Source organism: Microtus oregoni, unplaced genomic scaffold, assembly GCF_018167655.1.
Source record: "Microtus oregoni isolate MIOR12 unplaced genomic scaffold, Mior012 000025F_ref0000491, whole genome shotgun sequence".
NCBI lineage: Eukaryota > Metazoa > Chordata > Mammalia > Rodentia > Cricetidae > Microtus > Microtus oregoni.
The window spans coordinates 34736587-34756012 of record NW_024543084.1 but is presented as its reverse complement, the minus strand read 5'-3'; the positions used below and the strand labels follow the sequence as shown (position 1 = coordinate 34756012).

The 19426-nt window shown below is 38.4% G+C and overlaps 1 protein-coding gene across 1 annotated transcript in view; it reads right to left on the bottom strand.

Annotated features, from left to right (window-relative positions):
* The window catches only part of LOC121462842 (serine/threonine-protein kinase Nek1-like), a 152148-nt gene that overhangs the window by 97479 nt on the left and 35243 nt on the right, over positions 1–19426 (bottom strand). Inside the window, 4 exon segments of the mRNA XM_041674803.1 lie at positions 2895–2990; positions 3597–3674; positions 4072–4155; positions 17816–17918. Of these exon segments, the coding sequence (XP_041530737.1) occupies positions 2895–2990; positions 3597–3674; positions 4072–4155; positions 17816–17918 (361 nt within the window).

Here is a 19426-nt window from a genome sequence, read left to right as displayed (position 1 = left end):
AGTAAAGCTGTAATCAAAAAAAAAAAAAAAAAAAAATGGAGGAGCTTTTCAAATGTAAATCACTACGGATTTCTCAAGTCTTAAGTCACAGAAGGGTAGCCATCACTCCACTTCTATATGTGGATTAGGGAGGATGAGTAGGTATGCCAGGACCAGGCCAAAGGGGCCCGACTTCATATCCTGAATATGGAATAATTTTGCATGTACTTCTGTAGCACCTAAGGATACATCACAGCTAAACTTCTGTTGGAAGAACAAATCCAAACTATCAGCTGGCAGAACTGAGACCAAAAGTCAGATGTCTCATTCCAGACACATTTTTCCTCCTATACTAGGCTATAATCAATAAACAAATGTTTCTTGAACAATCCTCTATACAGATTTGAAATAAGCTGAGTCATAAAATTCACAACAAATATATCCGCTTGTTCCTTATCTTCCTTATCATTATCATCATCATCATGACAAAGCTAATCTGACGCTGTGTTTTCTGAGTTACATGAACTTGGGCTGATGAAGGCACAAAATTCTGAGTGAGTAGGGCCTATAGGTCTAGGAAAAACAATATTTGATAATGAGCTATGCCAGTCACAGGATGAACTGAGACACAGACATTCACCCTACCTTGGGGGAACACAGGTAATGAAACAAGCAAGCAGAGGCCTGCTGCTAAAGAGGGCCTGTGTGTGCATATTGATGGGAGCAGTTAAGTAGCTGACCCAGTAGCCAAGACTGTGGGGGAAACAAAAAGTGAAGCTCATGTCAACTATTATCAAACAATTTGATGTTCCATGAGACTTTTGTCTGAACTCAGCATTTTAAAAAAATAAGGCTGAATTGGACCACATATAAGTTCATTATATTTGATGGATACAATACTATTCCACCCACCGTCATGGTTTATGAAAAATGTTAGAATGGATTACTAAGCATTAATTTAAAAAGGAAAAACAATGACCTTAATACTTGCAATTGTGATACTGCACCTGGACACAATGGTAATAAGTTCACCAAGACAAAAACTTAAAACACACACACACACACACATACACACACAGTTTTACACCAACTTGTCCTGATATAATACGAAAGGCAGCATGTACTAGTTGGGCTTTTGCCTCCTGTGCTGAAGACATAATCCTAGAAGACATAATGTAGACTCTGGTTTCCCATCACTGGGTACGTATGCACCAGAAGTAGGCTCACAACTATTTCTGAGGGCAAGGTAAGTTTGGAAGAGATTTGGGCAACACACGAAATGAATGGTTCTATTAAAAGGATGGGATATACTTTTGAAAAATTCTCTTGTTCTTGGGGTAAAAATGTTAACTTATCAGTTATTGCTTCATACCCATTCTATACTAATACTATATCTGAGAGGAAAAACAAGGAACATTATGTTAAGAACATGAGTCGAATACGAAATCTAAACAAAAGCCAGAGGAGCAGGAAATAATTCCTAGGTGTCTGAAAAGATGGGAGTGTATGTACAATAAGTCAAGTCTTATTTGTGCTAAGGCTGAAATCTAGGCCAGAAAAGGGACAAGGTGAAGGTGAGTTCTCCACTGTTTAGTTTTGAAGTTAAAGAGAAAAACATAAATAGCAAAGATTGAAGAACTTAGAAAAGTTATAACCAAAATTATATTGGATATAAATAAAAGAGAATTTATTGAGAAGTTCTTAGTCTTATTTCTGAGCTCTGGAGTTCTGACTCTTCCATTCATAATCTTTGAAAAAAATTGACTGAGTGAGACATAAAACCATTATTTCTTGTTATCACAGCATGCAGTGCTATACTGGACCATTTCTGTTAAGAACAAGAACAAGTCATCCCTATTATTACTTATCATTGTCCAAGGGAGTCTAGCTAATACAACAAGTGACACAATAATAACAAAAGTTGACATTATAGAAAGCAGAGAAAAAATGTGTAAGAATTAAGACTATGGCACCTGGGAACCCAGAGCCAAACCAGTTCTCACTGAAACTGTAAATGTGACTTCATATAAGCATTTTCTCTGCTTTGTAGTCAAAATTAAAGAAAAACAACACATGCACAGTAGTTACAAATGCCTGCATTTGTATAATAAACTGGAGGAGCTGTGGCAGCATATCATGACAAGACTGCATTCTAAGATCCCACGAAGTTAAATGAAAATTACAGACCAGGAAACTTACTATGACCTAAAAATAGGCAAAAATCTACAATTTCTCCAAATACAAGCAATATTCTGTTAGAGATGGAAAACAAAATATATGAAGGATCCTCAAGTCACTTATATAATAAAAATTATGATATAAAATAATGAATAGACACCTAAAATTAACATGTTCCTGGATGAAACTTTATAAACACATCATTTCTTAAATTTAACTTATAGGTTTAATAATGTTATATCTATACAAATTCCAACAGGATTAAAGCAACAAAAATCACCCTAACAAAGAAAAAACAAGCACATGAAGAAAGGAAAAGAACCAGAACTGTGAAAAGGATGGTAAAGCCAAAGGAAGGAAGAGTCCTATGAAGAAACTAAAGTTTATTCTACCCTACAATCACCCATGTGTGAGGTATCAGCAGAACAGGCAGAAGAGCCCAGCAGAGGACACACCCACAGGAAGACAGTTTTTCTGCACATATGCTAGAAGGTCATTTATAAGAATTTAAAAGATTTTGAGGTAGCAGTATAAATCAGTGGCAGATTATCGTTAAATTTGAAAGACAAAGGGTGCTGGGGTGGGGTGGGGCTAAAGGGAAAGGGAAAGGAAAGCTGAGGAGGAGGAAAAGAGAAAGGAAAGTGAGTAAAAATCAGAAAAAAGGGTTGCTATGGCTTGATCATGGCACACTTGACGATCCTCAAAAGAGCCCAAGGACATGAACCAAGGAGCCTTACCTGCTCTTCCCACACCCGCTTTTCTCTCTCATAGGCTTCCTTTCTTTTTCGCTCCAGCTGTTCTTTTAGGACAGCAGCACGGGCATTTGTCTGGGCCTGAAAATGAAAACCATTAACACAATTAGTTATGAGAAGGAAAGCCATGGTATCATCCTCCAACCTGGGTCTAAGCAAAGAAGTATGTGTGTGGTTCCAGAATAAAAACGGACACTCACTCTGTACCCCTCAAACCTTGGACAACAGGGGATCAATGATATTGGCCATAAGTCCAATACACTGGAATGGAAATTAAAATGTAAACACTTAAGACAACTGTTACAAATATCTACAAAAACTTGTAGATTTCATTTGAGACAGTGTCTTGCAATTTATATGTATATATCCCAGCCTGGCCTCGAACTTATGGCTATCCTCCTGCCTCGGCCCACTGAATGCTCACACTATAGGAGTAACCCACTTTAAAGAATTACATGTGTCACAGTTCTATGTATTCACATCATAATCTCACCTACTTGTTCTTCATAAATGTTGTACAAATTTAAAAAGTGCTATTTCGCAGAAATTGTAAGATGACAGATAAATGGGAAATCAAAAGTTAAAGTAAGATAATGATCCATCTATATAAAAAAAAAACTTAATAACAAACTTTTCTCTCTCAGCTTTCAATTTCCTAAAATACTTACTAAGGTATCTAGTGCATACCTTAAGTGACTCCATCTTTTTGAGCCTCAAGTCAGCCTCTTCAATTGCTTCTGGCCCTTTGGTACCATTAGCTTCGCTCTAGAACAATTGTCAACATACCACTTAGCAAACAGCAGCCAGGCTCAGTGCCACCTCTGCCTGGACCAACAACATGTGCAATGAAACCACTGACTGCTGTCAGTTTTCTCCCAGAGCTGCAACTGAACCCCCCAGAGCAAAAAACAAGGAAAGAATGATGCAAGTGGCCTTTAATTCCGTCAGGCACATCAGGTATGTTCTATATTAAAATTCCTATGGAACAAACGATTTACCAATTTGAAATCATGTATTTAAGATTTACTTCATTCCTACATATAGTTTTCTGGTCTTTGACCTTCATTTTCTTTTAACAATTTTAGCTTTTAATATTATGGAAATGGTATGTTTAAAGTTAATCTATTACTGAATTATTTTTGAAAAATTGATTTTTACCTACATTCTCACCACGAAGTTTGGCTTTAATCTGTTGGCGCTCATTGAAATTTTGTAGTCTTATTTGCCTCAGTCTTGCTAGATAAACCTAAAAGAGGAACAACAACAACAAAAATTCACTTAAAAGGAAATCTATGAATATTTTTACTGCTAAAAAAATCTTAATATATAGAAAAGTGTTAATCTGAATACAAAAAACAAAAGTTCTGAAATTTGGTTAATGAAATGAAATATTAGCCTTCAAGTATTTAATTTAAAGCTTTTTTCTGCAAAGAAAGAAATATGTTATAATTAACAAATTTTTAAATTATATCAAAAGAAAAGAAATTGAAACTCAGAAGACTGAGTTATAACAGTTATGAGGCAAAATTATGACATAGCATGTCAGTCAAAACATATTAACAGGTTCCTATAGACTTACAAAATCTTAAAATAATTGTTAAGCATTTAAACCATGCAAGAAAAGAAGGCGATGAACTAAAAAATGGCTGCATGGCGGAGGCATGAGCATGCGGGAAGCAGACCTCCTCCTCCTTGTTCCTTGGCTTCCCTCCTCTGGAAGAGCTGGGCCTGCCTCCATACAGAGATGCCAGGTTCTGCAGGATTCCCTGTTTGTCATTTAATGTACTAAGTTTAAGGAATGAGTGGGGCTACATTGCCCTTCCACCTAGGCATCCACATGCCATTTCTTTCTTTTGGATAATACTGGCCACTTCTAGGTACTACACTGACAAGCCCTGGCACTTTCTACGACCACGATGGCATGTAAACTCAGTGAGAACTGACGTCTAATTAAGTCCAACTATAATTATTTAAAAACAGAGACTGCAGACAGATTGTTTGAGTCTAGGAACTCTCAAAGTCAGTCTTTGCAATACAGCAAGACCCTGCCTCCAAGAGCAACAACAGATACTCCATTACCTATTCTTTTTCTTTCGAACTACAAAAGTTAGAATTTATTGGAGTAACATTTGAGTAACTACTTAATGTGGAACAAAACTACCTCAAATGCTTCCTGAACTTGACTTTCCCATTCTTTTTACAACATGACCTTATTCTTAGTCCAGTTGATTATGATCAATCACTAGAGTCAACAAACTAGAGTTTATTTTTGCCTACTATCAGCCAAATGCAGATGTTTCCAGTTCTCTTTCCTAGTTATTATTGAGCCCTTCAATTTCTGCCTTATATTAGGTATTTCTTTTGAATTCTGAATCTCCAAAGCAATTTGCTAATTTATACTCCCTGTAGTATCACATGTATCCCTCGGTTATTTATGTTAGTTATGCTGGCCTTTATGAAGTGGCAAACAAATGTTCTATCAGGAGCTACCTCACCCACCTCCACAAATCTGTTCTTGTGTGTTAGTGAATATGAGAAGGAGCTGAAACTATAACTGTAAGTGAAAACATGAGAATTGTAGAAATGTTCATTTCTATAAAAACATGCTTACAAATAAAAGGCTATTTAGGAGATAATTCCTTTAAAATGTAAGGTTCTCAAAGGTTAGCTTCATAAATGTTTAATGCTTTTCTTTTAATTTTCCATAGTAAACCTCCTACATTTATTAGAGAAATACACATATATATGTAAATGAAGTAGGTTTATTTAGAAGTAATTTTTAAAATGTTAAAAGATTGCACAAAAGGCTCCATTTGTATAATTTCTGACACTGCTGGTGTCTAGAAAAAATTAGATTATACTGGATTTAGAAGCCAGATTTATAGAAGGTTAAAAATGATTGACAGTCAGGAAAATGGAGATAATGAGTATAAAAGTACATTTACCATACACTGATACAAGATAATAGATGGGGAAAGTGGATTAAGAACTCTTTCAAGTTTGAAGAAACTTTAAACATAATTGTATGTTGAAGGAAGAGAAAGTACATAATTGGATGACTGGTAGTGTTGCTGAAGCGTGTGGATAATTTCTAGTACGATAATCCCACTTTCTCCATCAGCTGTATTTGGGAATGAGTCAATTTGTGCCCGGGGCTAGTCATTTGTAGGCTTCTTCCAGGGCACACCTGAGAGCAGAGTATGATCTAGGTCGGATAACTAATGTACATCAGAGTCTTTGAAATCAGCAGTGAATATAAAAGTGTGTGTGTGTGTGTGTGTGTGTGTGTGTGTGTGTGAATGTGTAGTATGCACACAGATACCTAGAAATGAATTGGATCTTTTTAAGGGCAAAAAAATTATTATAGTGCTTTGAGTTTTAACTCCATTAATGACTTAAAACTTCTTTAATGACTCAGTTTCTACAGTCGTAAGGCATGAAGTTGGTACCTCCTCTAACCTACTATATACCGTAGTTTATATGTGAGCTAATTTTTTTAAAAAAATACAATTATCCACAGAGTTTAAGGAGAGTCGATGGCTATATAAATGCAGTCCAATACAAAATTACGAAATTATGGGATTGTTTCTGCAATGTTTTGTAAAACAGATTGCATAGCTTTTAAGTATTAGCTTTATATAACAATGTGGTCCAGATAAGCTAAAAGATTAGACATTTCCTCTTGCAGTATTTTCTAACACACATGGCCAATACTTAATTCAAAATCTCAGCCACAATCACATGATGCAACCTCTGGAAGCACAAGAGCACTGTGCACTGTGCATGCTGTTACTGTTACTCACTCAACACCCATGATTCCTGAAACTTGGGCTCCAAATTCAGGACTATGAAATGCAGTGCTTTTACTGGATACAACACTTTTCTGCTCTTGTAGACATTTAATGTTTAATTATAGAAAACAAAAAGAGAGGCTCTGCCTTATTAACACAGCAGGTGAGAACCAACTACTCCAAGTTGTCCTCTGATCTGAGTATAGACCTACATTCATACACATACACAAAAATAAAATAAAAAGCCAGTGGAAATATTATTTACATTTTCAAATTATCATAGGTATTAGCATTAATGGAAAGTACTTACTAGGTACAATTTGAAATCGCTGTTGTTAATATATTTTCCTAAAGAATAAAGGTTAACCTTAAACAGTACCAATTATTGTACAGTAGTATATGTAAGCGCAACTGTTAAATAGAGACCTCAGCAGTTGTAATGTTGAACTGAGAGGCGAAAACTGTCACACCAATAAAACATAAATGAAAAACACTATAAACATGCATTAGTGACTACTGTGAAATTAGTCTCCAGAGAGCCCTCCGTCCTTAATGCTCCATCTCTTTACAATCGCATCCAGGTCTCTACTGGACATCCCTCAGAAGTTCAGTGTTCTAAACACCTGATGACACAACGCGAACGTATTTCAAATCCACTGCCAGGGCTGAGGATAGAGTGTGATGGCAGAATACTTGCATTGCATGTGCAAAATCCTAGATTTGGTCTCGAGTACTGCCCTCCACCAGCCAAAAAACAAACCAACCAAACCCAAAATCTACCCCCCTGAAACAAACCAAAACACTAGCAAACAAAACTAAAGATCTTGCTAAAGATTAAAGTACTTTTTTTATGAAACAATGGCAGTAATATTGGAAAACCATCCAAATCTCATGCAAAATCCTCTACAAATATGATAAATAATGCTAATTTACAGTTAGAAGAATTGATCTGAAGGAACTGCTGGTTATACAGTGGTCCATGTATGAGATTCAAGCTCCCTGGGAAGCCTCCCTCAGGACCAGCCCCCTGTCTACAGAACAAGGCCATTTCACTAAAATGCTACTAATTTACAAACCATTGCTAAACTTATTGCTATTCTTATGGCTATTCTTTTGTGTCTGACAGACTTCTAGTATGGCCAATTTTACTAAGGGATTTTTTAAATATACAAGTTCATAATAACAGTTATAATAATAATAAAAACTTTCTTTAGGGTTGAGGATGTAGTTGAGCAATATAGCCCTTGGCCTGCATGTGGATAACGCCAAGTTTGAAACCTAGCACTGCAAAACAAACAAAAAAGGACATGTGATTTAAGCCAAAAGGCTGAGAAGAAGCAATTTAAATAAAAAGAAAGAAAAAAGAAACAAGTCAATATAAGTGAATAAATAAATAAATAGGAATTATTTGGACAGAAGGAAAATAAGAAGCTCGTCAAATGCTGGGAAAGTATAGTTCAGTGATAGTGTTGGTTCAGCACATCCAAATTCTTGGGTTCAATACCCAGCCACACACACACACTCCTGGTTGCAAGGGAAAGGGAAAGGAACCACTATTCCCACTTGTCTATTTGCATTTCTGTCACTGTAATAAATACCCTAATGAAAAGGAACGCAATGAGAAAGCTTATTCTAGCTTATAAATTCCAGGGAACAGTCCAGCACTGCACAGAGGTCAGAATGGCAGAAGCCTGAAGAGGCAAGTCACATCACAGCCACAGTCAAGAGCAGAGAGAGAACACTCATGCCCACTTGCTTGTGGCTCATTAAGTGCTAGACTCATAGAGGTCATCATTCCTGACTGGGGAATGATGCTGTCCACAAGGGGTCTTTGCACATCAATTACATAAATTAATCTCCCAGAGACTGCCCACAGGCCAACCCAATACAGACAACATCTCATTGAGAGTCTCTTCCCAGGTGACTCTAAATGTGTCAAGTTGACAACTAAAGTTAACCATCACGCTACTGAATTAACACATAAAACATAATTTATAAATGCACTGTGAAAAATGAAAGTATACATTCTTAGTCACTGAGGCACTCACTACTGAAAGGTTACACAAAGATACAATCAAAATGATATCATTGATTAAAATGGAATATTGCAAGAGAAGCTGAAGAAAAATAGACGAAGCAAACGTAAAATGGTAGAACATAACTAATCCAAACATAAAAATTATACTGCCATTGAATGTTATTAAATAATTATGTAAATAGACCATTAAAAGATAGAGGAGGAGGTGGAGGAGGAGAAGAGGAAGAGGATGAGAAAGAGGAAGAGGAGGAGGAGGAGGAGGAGGAGGAGGAAGAGGAGAGGGAAGGAGGGAAGGAGGGAAGGAAGGAAGGAAGGAAGGAAGGAAGGAAGGAAACAGTTCCAAAAGCCCCAAAGTATTAACATGTAAAGACCAACAATTACATAAAAGGACATGCTAAGAAACTGTAGGCAGAGGAACTCAGGGTAAACCACAGAAAACGCGGAAGAAAGTTCATGTCCAGATGCTGTAAAAAGGCCGGTCAAGTCAGATGACCATCTCAAATGGTTTGTTTGGGCTGGTAATGTCACTCAATGGTCCATCACCTATTTAGCTCATGAGACGTCCTAGGTTCAACCTCCCACACCACAAAGGCAAACAAACGAAATCAATAAGAAAAAAAACATATATAACAGGATAGACGCTAGTGACTTCTTTCAATATAATGGTGTAGTGACAAACTGTTTACAGAACTAAAATGAAATATAAGGAACTAGAAACAAATGGAGCGTCGTACATTTGAAGAGTCTATGACATGCAGACTTAATGATGGGAGAAACAAATATAATTAGAGGTTATAGGAAGGTATGATTAAAGAAGAATTGTTAAAAAGAGACAGGACATAATTAGTATGATAAGGCCCCCAAATAATAACAGTAGGGCACAAAAGATAACAAAATGCTGAAAATACAAATCGTAACAGGTTCAAACACAATCTTCACTGCTTTGATATTCTCCAGTGCTGTCTACAGGTATAATCATAGATATCAACTCAGCTACACATGAGACATGCCAACTCAGAAAGGAAGACAGGTGAGTCAATTACCTGGGCATATTATAACTGAGTAAACTGGATGACCATATTATATTACTAGAAACAACTCAAATGCCACTCTACAGAGGAATGGATACTCAAACTGTGGTATACCCATAGCACAGAATGTAACTCAGGAGTAAAAAAACTAATAAGGATAGATATGGTGGCACACCTTGAACCTCAGCTCTTGGGAATACTATATGATTCAGAATTTTAAGTAAATGTCCAAAAAAAAAAAGAGTTCCAGAACTATAATGAATGAAAAAAGATCAGCGGTAGGGAAGTGATAAACTAAAGGGACAGAAGGAAACTTGGGAAAAGGTAGAATGTTTGGTGACATGATAAAGCAATATACACATGACTATATGCATGTCAATTACTCATCAGGACATACTTAGTAACTTTTATTATGATTAAATTATATCATATGTCAATCCAAAAAAACTCTTCCATGGAAACCTAGGTAGTATGTTCTTAGATGAAATCCTTGAGAAAGTCAGTACTCACAGGCACCTTCTCTGAAGGCAGTGAAAGTGTTCTGTGTCAATACAAGGTGGTCGCCTGCCATTTTACATCTGTGCAGACCTAACCAAATATTCAACACCAAGGTGAACCCTAACACAAACCACAGACTTCGATGGTTATAATGTATCCATGTAGGTTTCTCAGTTCTAACAAATGTACCACCAGGAACAGAATGTTGGTAATAAGGAAGGCTGTGCACATTTGGAGGCAGAATAAATATGATTGAAAATCTCCATAAAGGTCTATTTTCCTGGGAGCCTAATGCTTCAATAAAAAAAAAAATAATCAGGCTGGTGAAATGACTCAGTGAGTAAGACGCTTGTTATGCAACCTTGACAACCTGAGTTCAATTTCTGAAATCTAAGTAAAGGTGGATAGAGCTGACCCTACAAAGTTGTCCTCCAATTTCTATGTGCGCATACATGCGCACGCATGCACACACACACACACACACACACACACACAAAATTTAAAATAAAATTTTAAAAAATTAAAAAATAAAGTGTAGCTGGGCAGTGGTGGTGCACACCCTTTAGTCCCAGGGAAGCAGAGTCAGGTGAATTTCTGTGAATTCAGGGACAGACTGGTCTACAGAGTGAGTTCCAGGACAGCCAGGGCTACACAGTGAAATCCTGTCTTGAAATACAAGCAAACAAAAACAACAAAGAATAAAGTCCATACAATTGTTCCTTTACCTCATCCCATTTATCATCCCCAAATATAGTCTAAAATTATGAGCAAAGGGGGAATTCTAAAAAGACTGCCAAGAAAGAAAGGGGAACCACTCAATCTAGTTCTCTGCTCTTACTTCTAAAGCAGGCATGCTTTGCTTTGCTTTGCTTTGCTTTGGACTTCAAGAGTCCAGGTTCCTCGGTCTTTGCACTTGAACTAGTTAATTTACCAGGGGACTTTCAGGTCTCTTCCAGAGACTGGGGACTACCATAATAACATCTTATGTCTGGATGTTTCTGGCTGCCTAGTCTGTGTCATTGCCAGCATCCCTGGCCCACAAACTCCCATACAAGAAATTTTCTACTTTAGTGACTGTAAGTCAATCTATCAAATTCTCTTACTATACTCTAGTGTTTCTATATGCTTTGCTGGGTAATTCTGCCTAATACACTAGTGAACATATTCTCCTCTAACACTTGGTTACAAATAATTACACAGATAGATTATCCTGGACTAGGGAAAGATGCCCCCAGCCCCTTGCTACCTGTGGCAGGTGGGAAAACTATCCCTGAAGTCATCCTGAGGTCATGAGAGCAGGGAGAGCTAGCCCTGACCCCATCAAGGACTTCAGCACTTAGGAGAGCAGTTCCTGCCATTTGCTTGGCTTCACAGTAGAGCTGGCCCTGGTGGTATGGGCCAGCCCCAGAGCTGGGAAAGTGGTTCCACCCCTTGCTGCTTGCTCCAATGAGAGAGCTAGCCAGGGAAGTTCTGGAGAGTTCACCCTGGTGGTGAGAATGAGGGGAGCTGGTGGGCTGACCCATCCAGCTACTACCCAGGCCTGGGGCTATGAGTTGGCCCAGTGCAAATCCACCCCATCTATGAACTGCAGGAGCATGTGAAGGGCCAGTCCTGCAGATCCAAAGCTGCAGATTCTCCATGACACAGGATAACAACAGGGTATCCAAGAGGAGCCCCAACGAGGGCTCACTATTAGAAGTGAAGGCCAACCAGCCAGACCAAGGACTCACTGCAATGAACACTTAGAAGTAAAGATGGTTTTTCGAGACAGGGTTTCTCTGTGGTTTTGGAGCCTATCCTGGAACTAGCTCTGGTAGACCAGGCTGGTCTCGAACTCACAAAGATCCGCCTGCCTCTGCCTCCCAAGTGCTGGGATTAAAGGCGTGCGCCACCACCGCCCGGCTTAGAAGTAAAGATGAATGGACTAAAAGGTTTACTGTGTAACTCACTGTGTCACACCATAGCTTCCATGATGAGATTTTTTTTTTTTAAAGATTTTGTTTTACTTTGGGGGAAGGTTGTAAGGACAGAGAAGGGATATGGAGGGATGGGGAGATAAATGGGATTGAGATGCACGTAAAATCCACAAAGGAGCCATAAAAAGTTTAAAAATAATTATACTTGCTCAAATTTTATATTTCTACTAATCCCGAACTGCTTAAAAATAAAAATAGCATTGTCAAATTAGTCAATCATTAAAATAATATGACACATCTATCCAAACATGAAGAAAAATAAAAATTTTTCACACAATCACATCTTTGTAAGACGGTTTTATACATATACAGACCTAGGTTCTAAAAAAGTGATGCATCCTGCACTAACAGAAAAACTAATACTCCTAAAAGTCACTGATGGGCTCATTCTCTGCTTCCTGGCTGCTGAAAATGCAAGCAGCTATCACTTGCCTCTCTCACCAGCGTGAGTCAGAATACATTGCTCCTCTTGGAAGTGGATTCTAGTCAGGCATTTGGTCATAATGGAGAGAAAAACAAAACAGAAAACTAGTTCCAGAAATGAGATGGTTGCACCAATAACCTTGGCCATGCAGTTTGTAGGCTTTCATAACTGGTTTGTGGAAAGAATGTGAAAGGGTTTGTAGCTGTGGCTAAAGAAGCCTCAGAAAGCTGTGAGTAGAGATTTCTGAACATTTCTGGCAGGAGTATGAAAGCAGGAGGCTGGGAGGAACTCAAGAGACTACAGGCAGTGGTCTTCAGTTCTGATGCTTTTCAAAAGTCTGACCTGAGACTCAAAGCAAACTTACATAAGTCCAGTGTGCAATGCACATTCCAGCAGACAGCAAGGGAGCTGACTTTCCTTTCTGTTGTAGTGTGGGACACTCTGATGAAAAGCAGCTTAGTGGAGGGAAGGGTCTATCTGGATTCCATGTGCCAGTCCATCACTGAAGGACGTCGTGCTTAAGAACTCATCCAAGGATTTGAAGCAAAAAACACGGAGGAATGCTGCTTGCCGGCTCACCCACTGGCTGGTTCCAGCCTCAAACCTAGCTAACTTTCTTAGATAACCCATTGCCAACCCATTACTTCTTGCCTAGAAAGGTATCACCCACAACTAACTGGGTCCTCCTAAATCAGTTAATAATCAGGGCAGTCACCTCAGAGGCATGCCTTTGGAGCAGCCCGATAAAGACAATTATTCGATTTAAACGTTTTCATGTAATTTTAGGCTGTGTCAAGGTTAACGCTACATGAGATAAAGTGATAGCAAGGAAAGATCCAACTAAAGTAAGACTGAAACACAGCTCCATGTTCTGTCCCTACAGCTTCTGATCATCAGACTTTAACAGGGTAGCTTCCCCCAAGTAAAGATACTTCTGCAACAGCATGTAGGGCTTCATTCTTGAATCGATTCCTTCAGTAACACAAGTTCGACATGATAAACATATCAGGTTTATGGCATCTCCCACATCATCTGGTCTCCTTTGTAACTTGGGGCTTTACAAACCACTTAAGAGCTTACTGCAGCGAACCTGACCCTTTTGCACACTGCCTAGCCTCAGTGGCTTTCTGGAACCTTTGTGCAAGGCTGTGTGTCTGCTGTACTCAGCTTTGTATCGTGCATGCCTGTAAACCTGGAATCGATTAGGCAATTACAGGTTTTGTTGTCAGCCTGAGATGTGGTCTGACCTCAAAGGCCCGTAGCTGAAGCACCCTCAGAGTGCCTGTGTAACTCAAAGTGTGAAAACATTAATTAGAAATATCTGGAACATTTCCCTGTTAAGGGACTATCTTTTCAAAGGAAAGTTTTTGAAATTGGTTCACATTATTATACCCTGGTCCTGTTGATTAGTAGGGTCTTGCTCTAAAGACATCTCTCTTGTTGTTTTAATAAGGACTTCAGAGGTTGCTATTTAACCTTCGCAGCAATGACAGCCCTTGCTGTACAACTTTAACCCAATTAACCTCCTTTCCTCAACAAACTATTTTGACATCTCTCTTTTCTATTACAGTAAGCCTAGAGAAGTGAACAGGAAGCTTGCCACAGAACTGTATGTTCCACTGTCTTGAGTTTTCCTTTGCCAACGAAGCAATGCATGAAGTACTTATGTCCAGGCCTACCCACAGTGAGGATCTACTGGGAGTGTAGAATCACTCTTTGCTGAGGACATATGGCTGCTGATAGGTGTCCCATGTTCCACTAGAGGGCCCCACACTCACTCGCATATGGACACACTAGCTGGATTTAGTGGGTTATTATTTTTTTTTTTTTAAAAAGACAAAGTTGAGAGGATGTTAGGGAGATATATGGTAATGGTGAATAGATACAACCATATTTTATCATATTTTGCTATATCACTTATGATATATTATATTTTATTGTATATATATATATATGAAATTATGAGATATAAAACTTTTCTAAGTCAAAGAATTGCTTTTAGCCATAACAGAACAATGGGTTAGATATACACTAAAAAAATTTTTAAAGTTTTGGTAAGATAAAAGAAAACATGGTTTCCAATATTGGATAACAGGCAGCATGGGGTAGATCCTTCTGAGATGGAAAGCAAGGGAGATAAGTCCGAGCCCCATGACTGCCCCACTTGCCTGGTCAGAGCTTCTAGGCAGCAGCACAAGAGAGGAAATCTGACCACAGGTGGAGGTCCCTCCTAGTTGAGAAGACCTTGTCTGGAGATGGGCAAGCTAGGCTAATGGGATTTGAGGTCAGAGAGCAGAAAGCTGCACAGAGGGAGGCTGAGAAGATGGAGAGGGTCTTCAGAGTCTCTCCCTGAGTGACCAACAGCTAATAAAGCCAGCGGTTTAATCAGACTGTGAGATGGAAAGTCCTCGGAAGCAGTACAGCACTGTACCCAGCAGAGGTACCCACAGGCTCTGCCAGAGCAGAGGGCCACGTTAGCACAATCAATATTATCAGATGTGAGCTGAGGTAGAGTTCAGTAGGACAGCAATAGCCTATCCGTAAGAGCCCTGGGCTTATCTCCAGTACTGCAACAACAAAACAACAGGAGATGAGAAGCAGCAGGTCTGGATGAACGCAGCAGTATAACACACAGCAGAAGATAACGTCCTTAAGGACATGACAATGGAAACCACCCAGAACGAAGCTTAGAGAAAAAGAAGAGCATCAACGAGTCGTGGAGAGTCACAGCATTCTGGTATGTATACAAAGGTTAGAAAAGAAGAAAATGAGAAATTTTTTTGAAGAAAACAGTGGCTGAAAAATCTGAACCCATGAAACTAATGACCAGGAAGAAAACTCGGGAGCTATCTAATAATCAAGTAGTTCCAGGAACAAAGAAAAAACTTTCCTGAGTCAGAGAGGAAAGGGCATATAATATACACAGGAAAAGATAAGGAGGGGTAGCTTCTTGTCAGAAGATAAACAGTCCCCAACCTATAGAATACCCCCAGCAAAGGCAAACTCCAGGCTGTGGAGATGGCTCAACTGTCAAACTGGAGAATCCCTGAAGCAGGCTGGCTGGCTGCCAAGATCAGACATATTGGTAAACTCTGGGCTTGATTAAAATCCTCCTTCAAAAACTGAGGCAGAAGAGTTACCACAGAAGATTCCTGATAACACAGCCAGATGCACATGTGTTCCCATACCTATGGTAATGCATGCATAACACATACATGTGCACAAAAAGACAAAAAAGGTAGGCAAAATGTTTCTTTTCAGACCTACAAATGCAGGTTAAATTCACCACAAAGTATTATTAAAGTATAAGGAAAAAAGTAAAGACATTTTTCTCTACAAATTCTGCAAAGTACCTTTTTAAACAAAATACAAGAGGAAAATCTCTAACATTAAGCAAAATAAACTGAAGATAGAATTACAGGATTAAGGTCAAACAGTAAGAGGAAAAGTCATTAAATCTTGATAGTTCTAGTAACTATTACTTTTTAAAAGATTCGTTAACTTTTATTTTAAATTATGAGTATGTGTATCTGTCTGTCTATCTGTGGGTATTTACAAGTGAGTGCAGGTACTGACGAAGCCAGCCAGAGAAGGTGTCAGATCCCCCGGAGGTGTAGTTACAGGTGGTTGTAAGCCCCTTGATGTGGGTGCTGAGAACCTAACTCAGAGCCTCTGCAAGAGCAGCAAGCACTCTAAACTGCTAAGCCATCTCCAGTTCCCCGTAACTGTTGTAAATAATAACCTACAACAAGAGTTGGGAAAGGTGGTGCATGCCTATAATCCCAACACTCAGGCATGAGGATCCTGCTACAGAGCAGTTTAAAAGCTCTTTAAAAAATATAAGCGATCAAAATTATTTCAAATGCTATTAACAGGGAGAAGACAAGAAATCATCTTGTCCCATCTAGAGAAGGGTCACAAATACAAATTCATTCCAGATATTAGGAAAGTAAATTGGAGAATATATGTTAAAAACATATAAAGAGTGGCCAATTGATAGAGGAAGGTCATTGGTTAATCAACAAACTGCCTTGGCCCATTTGATAGGCCATCCCTTAGGTGGGTGGAGTAGGCAGAACAGAATGCTGGGAGGAAGTGAGACAGACATGATGCCGCTCTTCTCCAGGGCAGACGCGATGGAGCAAGCTGCCAGGTGAGACATGCTGAATCTTTCCCAGTAAGACTGGTGCTACACAGATTACTAAATATGGGTTAGGCAAGATAAGTCAGCACTTCATGGTGCTACACACATTAATAGAAATGGGCCAAGCAGTGTTTATATGAATACAGTTTGTGTGTCATTATTTGGGGGCATAAGCTAGCCAGGCAGCCGGGAGCTGGGTGGCGGGAACGCAGCCCGCAGCTCCTTCAATAGCCAATCAATACTATTTTTCTATAATATAATCTCAAAGAGAAAAAAAAATCTTATATTGAATAACTTAATAAACTTACAAAGTTACCAATTAGGAGTCTTTAATACATGTGTGGTAAGTCCAACAAAAATATCTTGAGCATATTCTACATGAACAGGAGGCTCCACAGGGAGATGAAGTGACAGAAGCAATTCTCAGTTGCTTTATGAACAAAAGATCAAAAGACATTTGCGGCACACTGCAACTATAACTACTGAGAATTTTAACTGCTTAGATGATTCCCTCAGACTTAATATGTTCTCAAATAAATGACTTAATTTTGTAATGGGCTTAACTGGATATTTTAAAGTAGTTTTATTTCTGATATGCTTTTCAACAAATACAGTTTCATATATCTGCACTCAAACATTTATCCCCCCTTTTTCTTCTAAAATTCTTTGCTACTTAAAAGTATTTTACAAAAAGCATTTGAAGGGGAAAAAAAATCTAGCAACTTAGGAACTTATTTCTCTACTAATAAATATCTGGATTATTATACACATTTCTACCCTTTTTAAAGAACAAAACGTAGAATAATAATGTAATTTCACCTTTGGCATGGAAGATACCAATTAACCCATAACAAAACAGGTTAGTAAGCAAAACATATGAAAATATAATCTGTACATTACTTTTGAACACCTTCAATATCTTTTATTAGACATAGACTGCTACATCATAATTCTTTTTACTTACAACAGTGATATGTTCAACATCTGAAGAAAAGCTACCATACCACATGTCTTTCGGCCCGGGCTTTGTTCTGCATGGCTTCTCGTTTACGCTGCAGGAACTCTTCCACTCGCTTAGCTCTTTCTAAGCCTAGCTGCCCTTTATGCCTGTTTTGGACAAAGCACAGAGTCAACCATTTTGAGCGTTCATTCCAAATTAAAATTATACTTATTATTTGCTTTTTTCCTTGTAGAACATGAAAGCAGAAACAAACACTTTCTTTGTAAAGAAAAGTGTGTATGTGTGTGTGTTGGTCTATTGTCTTAATTGCATCATTTACTACTTTTAAAAAGTAACAGCAGTTACTGGCTTTAATTTTTTCACATTTTAATATTTGGCATCTTTTGCTGACAATTAAGAAAAATGTAAACACATTGTGTAAAGACTGCAAATTAAAAAGTGATAAATATTTACTGAATACCTACTATGTGCTGTTCAGTTATCGTGATAAACATGGCAGGTAGAAACAAACACGCAAGCACACAATCCAGTGCCAGTAATTGCGAAATTCATAGCGACATCAAGGGTGGTTAAATGTGGAGAAGAGTTAGAAAGACAAACGAGCTATTGTCTAGGTTCTACTTAGACTGTGGCTAATACGGCATAAAAACCTTCCTGTAGCTTTTTTGTTAGGGAAAATGTTATGCTCTGAAAAAATAAAGTCCGGAAATAATGTCCTGTCTGCTAGTGTTCCCAGTAACATTTTAAAACGTCTAATTTTCATTCTACAAATAATCATTTCTTCAACTTTTTTTTTAAATCAACAACTTTTTACAAAATACCACATAAAAATATTTTAAATAAGAAATTTAGCTGTAAAAACTTAAAATCTGTGGCTGCTACTTTTACAGAAGACCTAAATTCCATTCCCAGCCTCTATGTGAGATGGCTTATAATCACCAGTAATTCCATCTCCAGGGGGTCTAATACTTATGGCTTCCACAGGCACCTACATTTAAAAATAAATCTTTGAAAAAAAAACCTCTAAAATGTACTGTATTACATCCCCATGAGTGATGGCAGTCTAAAGTCCTTTACCTATTATTTAAAAGAAATTCTCTAAACTTCCATCACAGGAATTTTGTAGGTTAGGTAACATCTATAACTGCTTTAAGAGCCAGTTACTATGATGTTCAGCTATTCCTTCCAGATGGTTACTGTAGTTCCACATGACATTTCTGAAATCCAAAGCTATGTGAGCTTGAGTAGGTTTGTAATAACAAGAGATTAGTTCATGCCTCTGAAGGACACATATGCTATCCTCTCTCAGACATATATAATGCACTATAAAACTGAGATCAATTAGGGGCATCTGGTCTGAATTCAGCATGTCTCTGCATGTATCCAGGTAAGCTGGCATCCTGCTCTGCTACTTCCCTGTTTACACAAGGCTGAGCTCAAAGAGGGTAGATGGAGTATCATGCGGGGACACATCATCTGTGGGTCTTGGAAGCATAGTCCACCACCTGCAATTAGATAAAGCCTCCAATCTCTCTGCTTTGCATCACGATGGCCTTGACTTCAACATTCACAGAAGTAAAGCGTGTTTCTCATTCCAAGACATGGTCTGTGTAGCGTTTGACAGTATAACACGCCAACTAGCATACCCTACTAG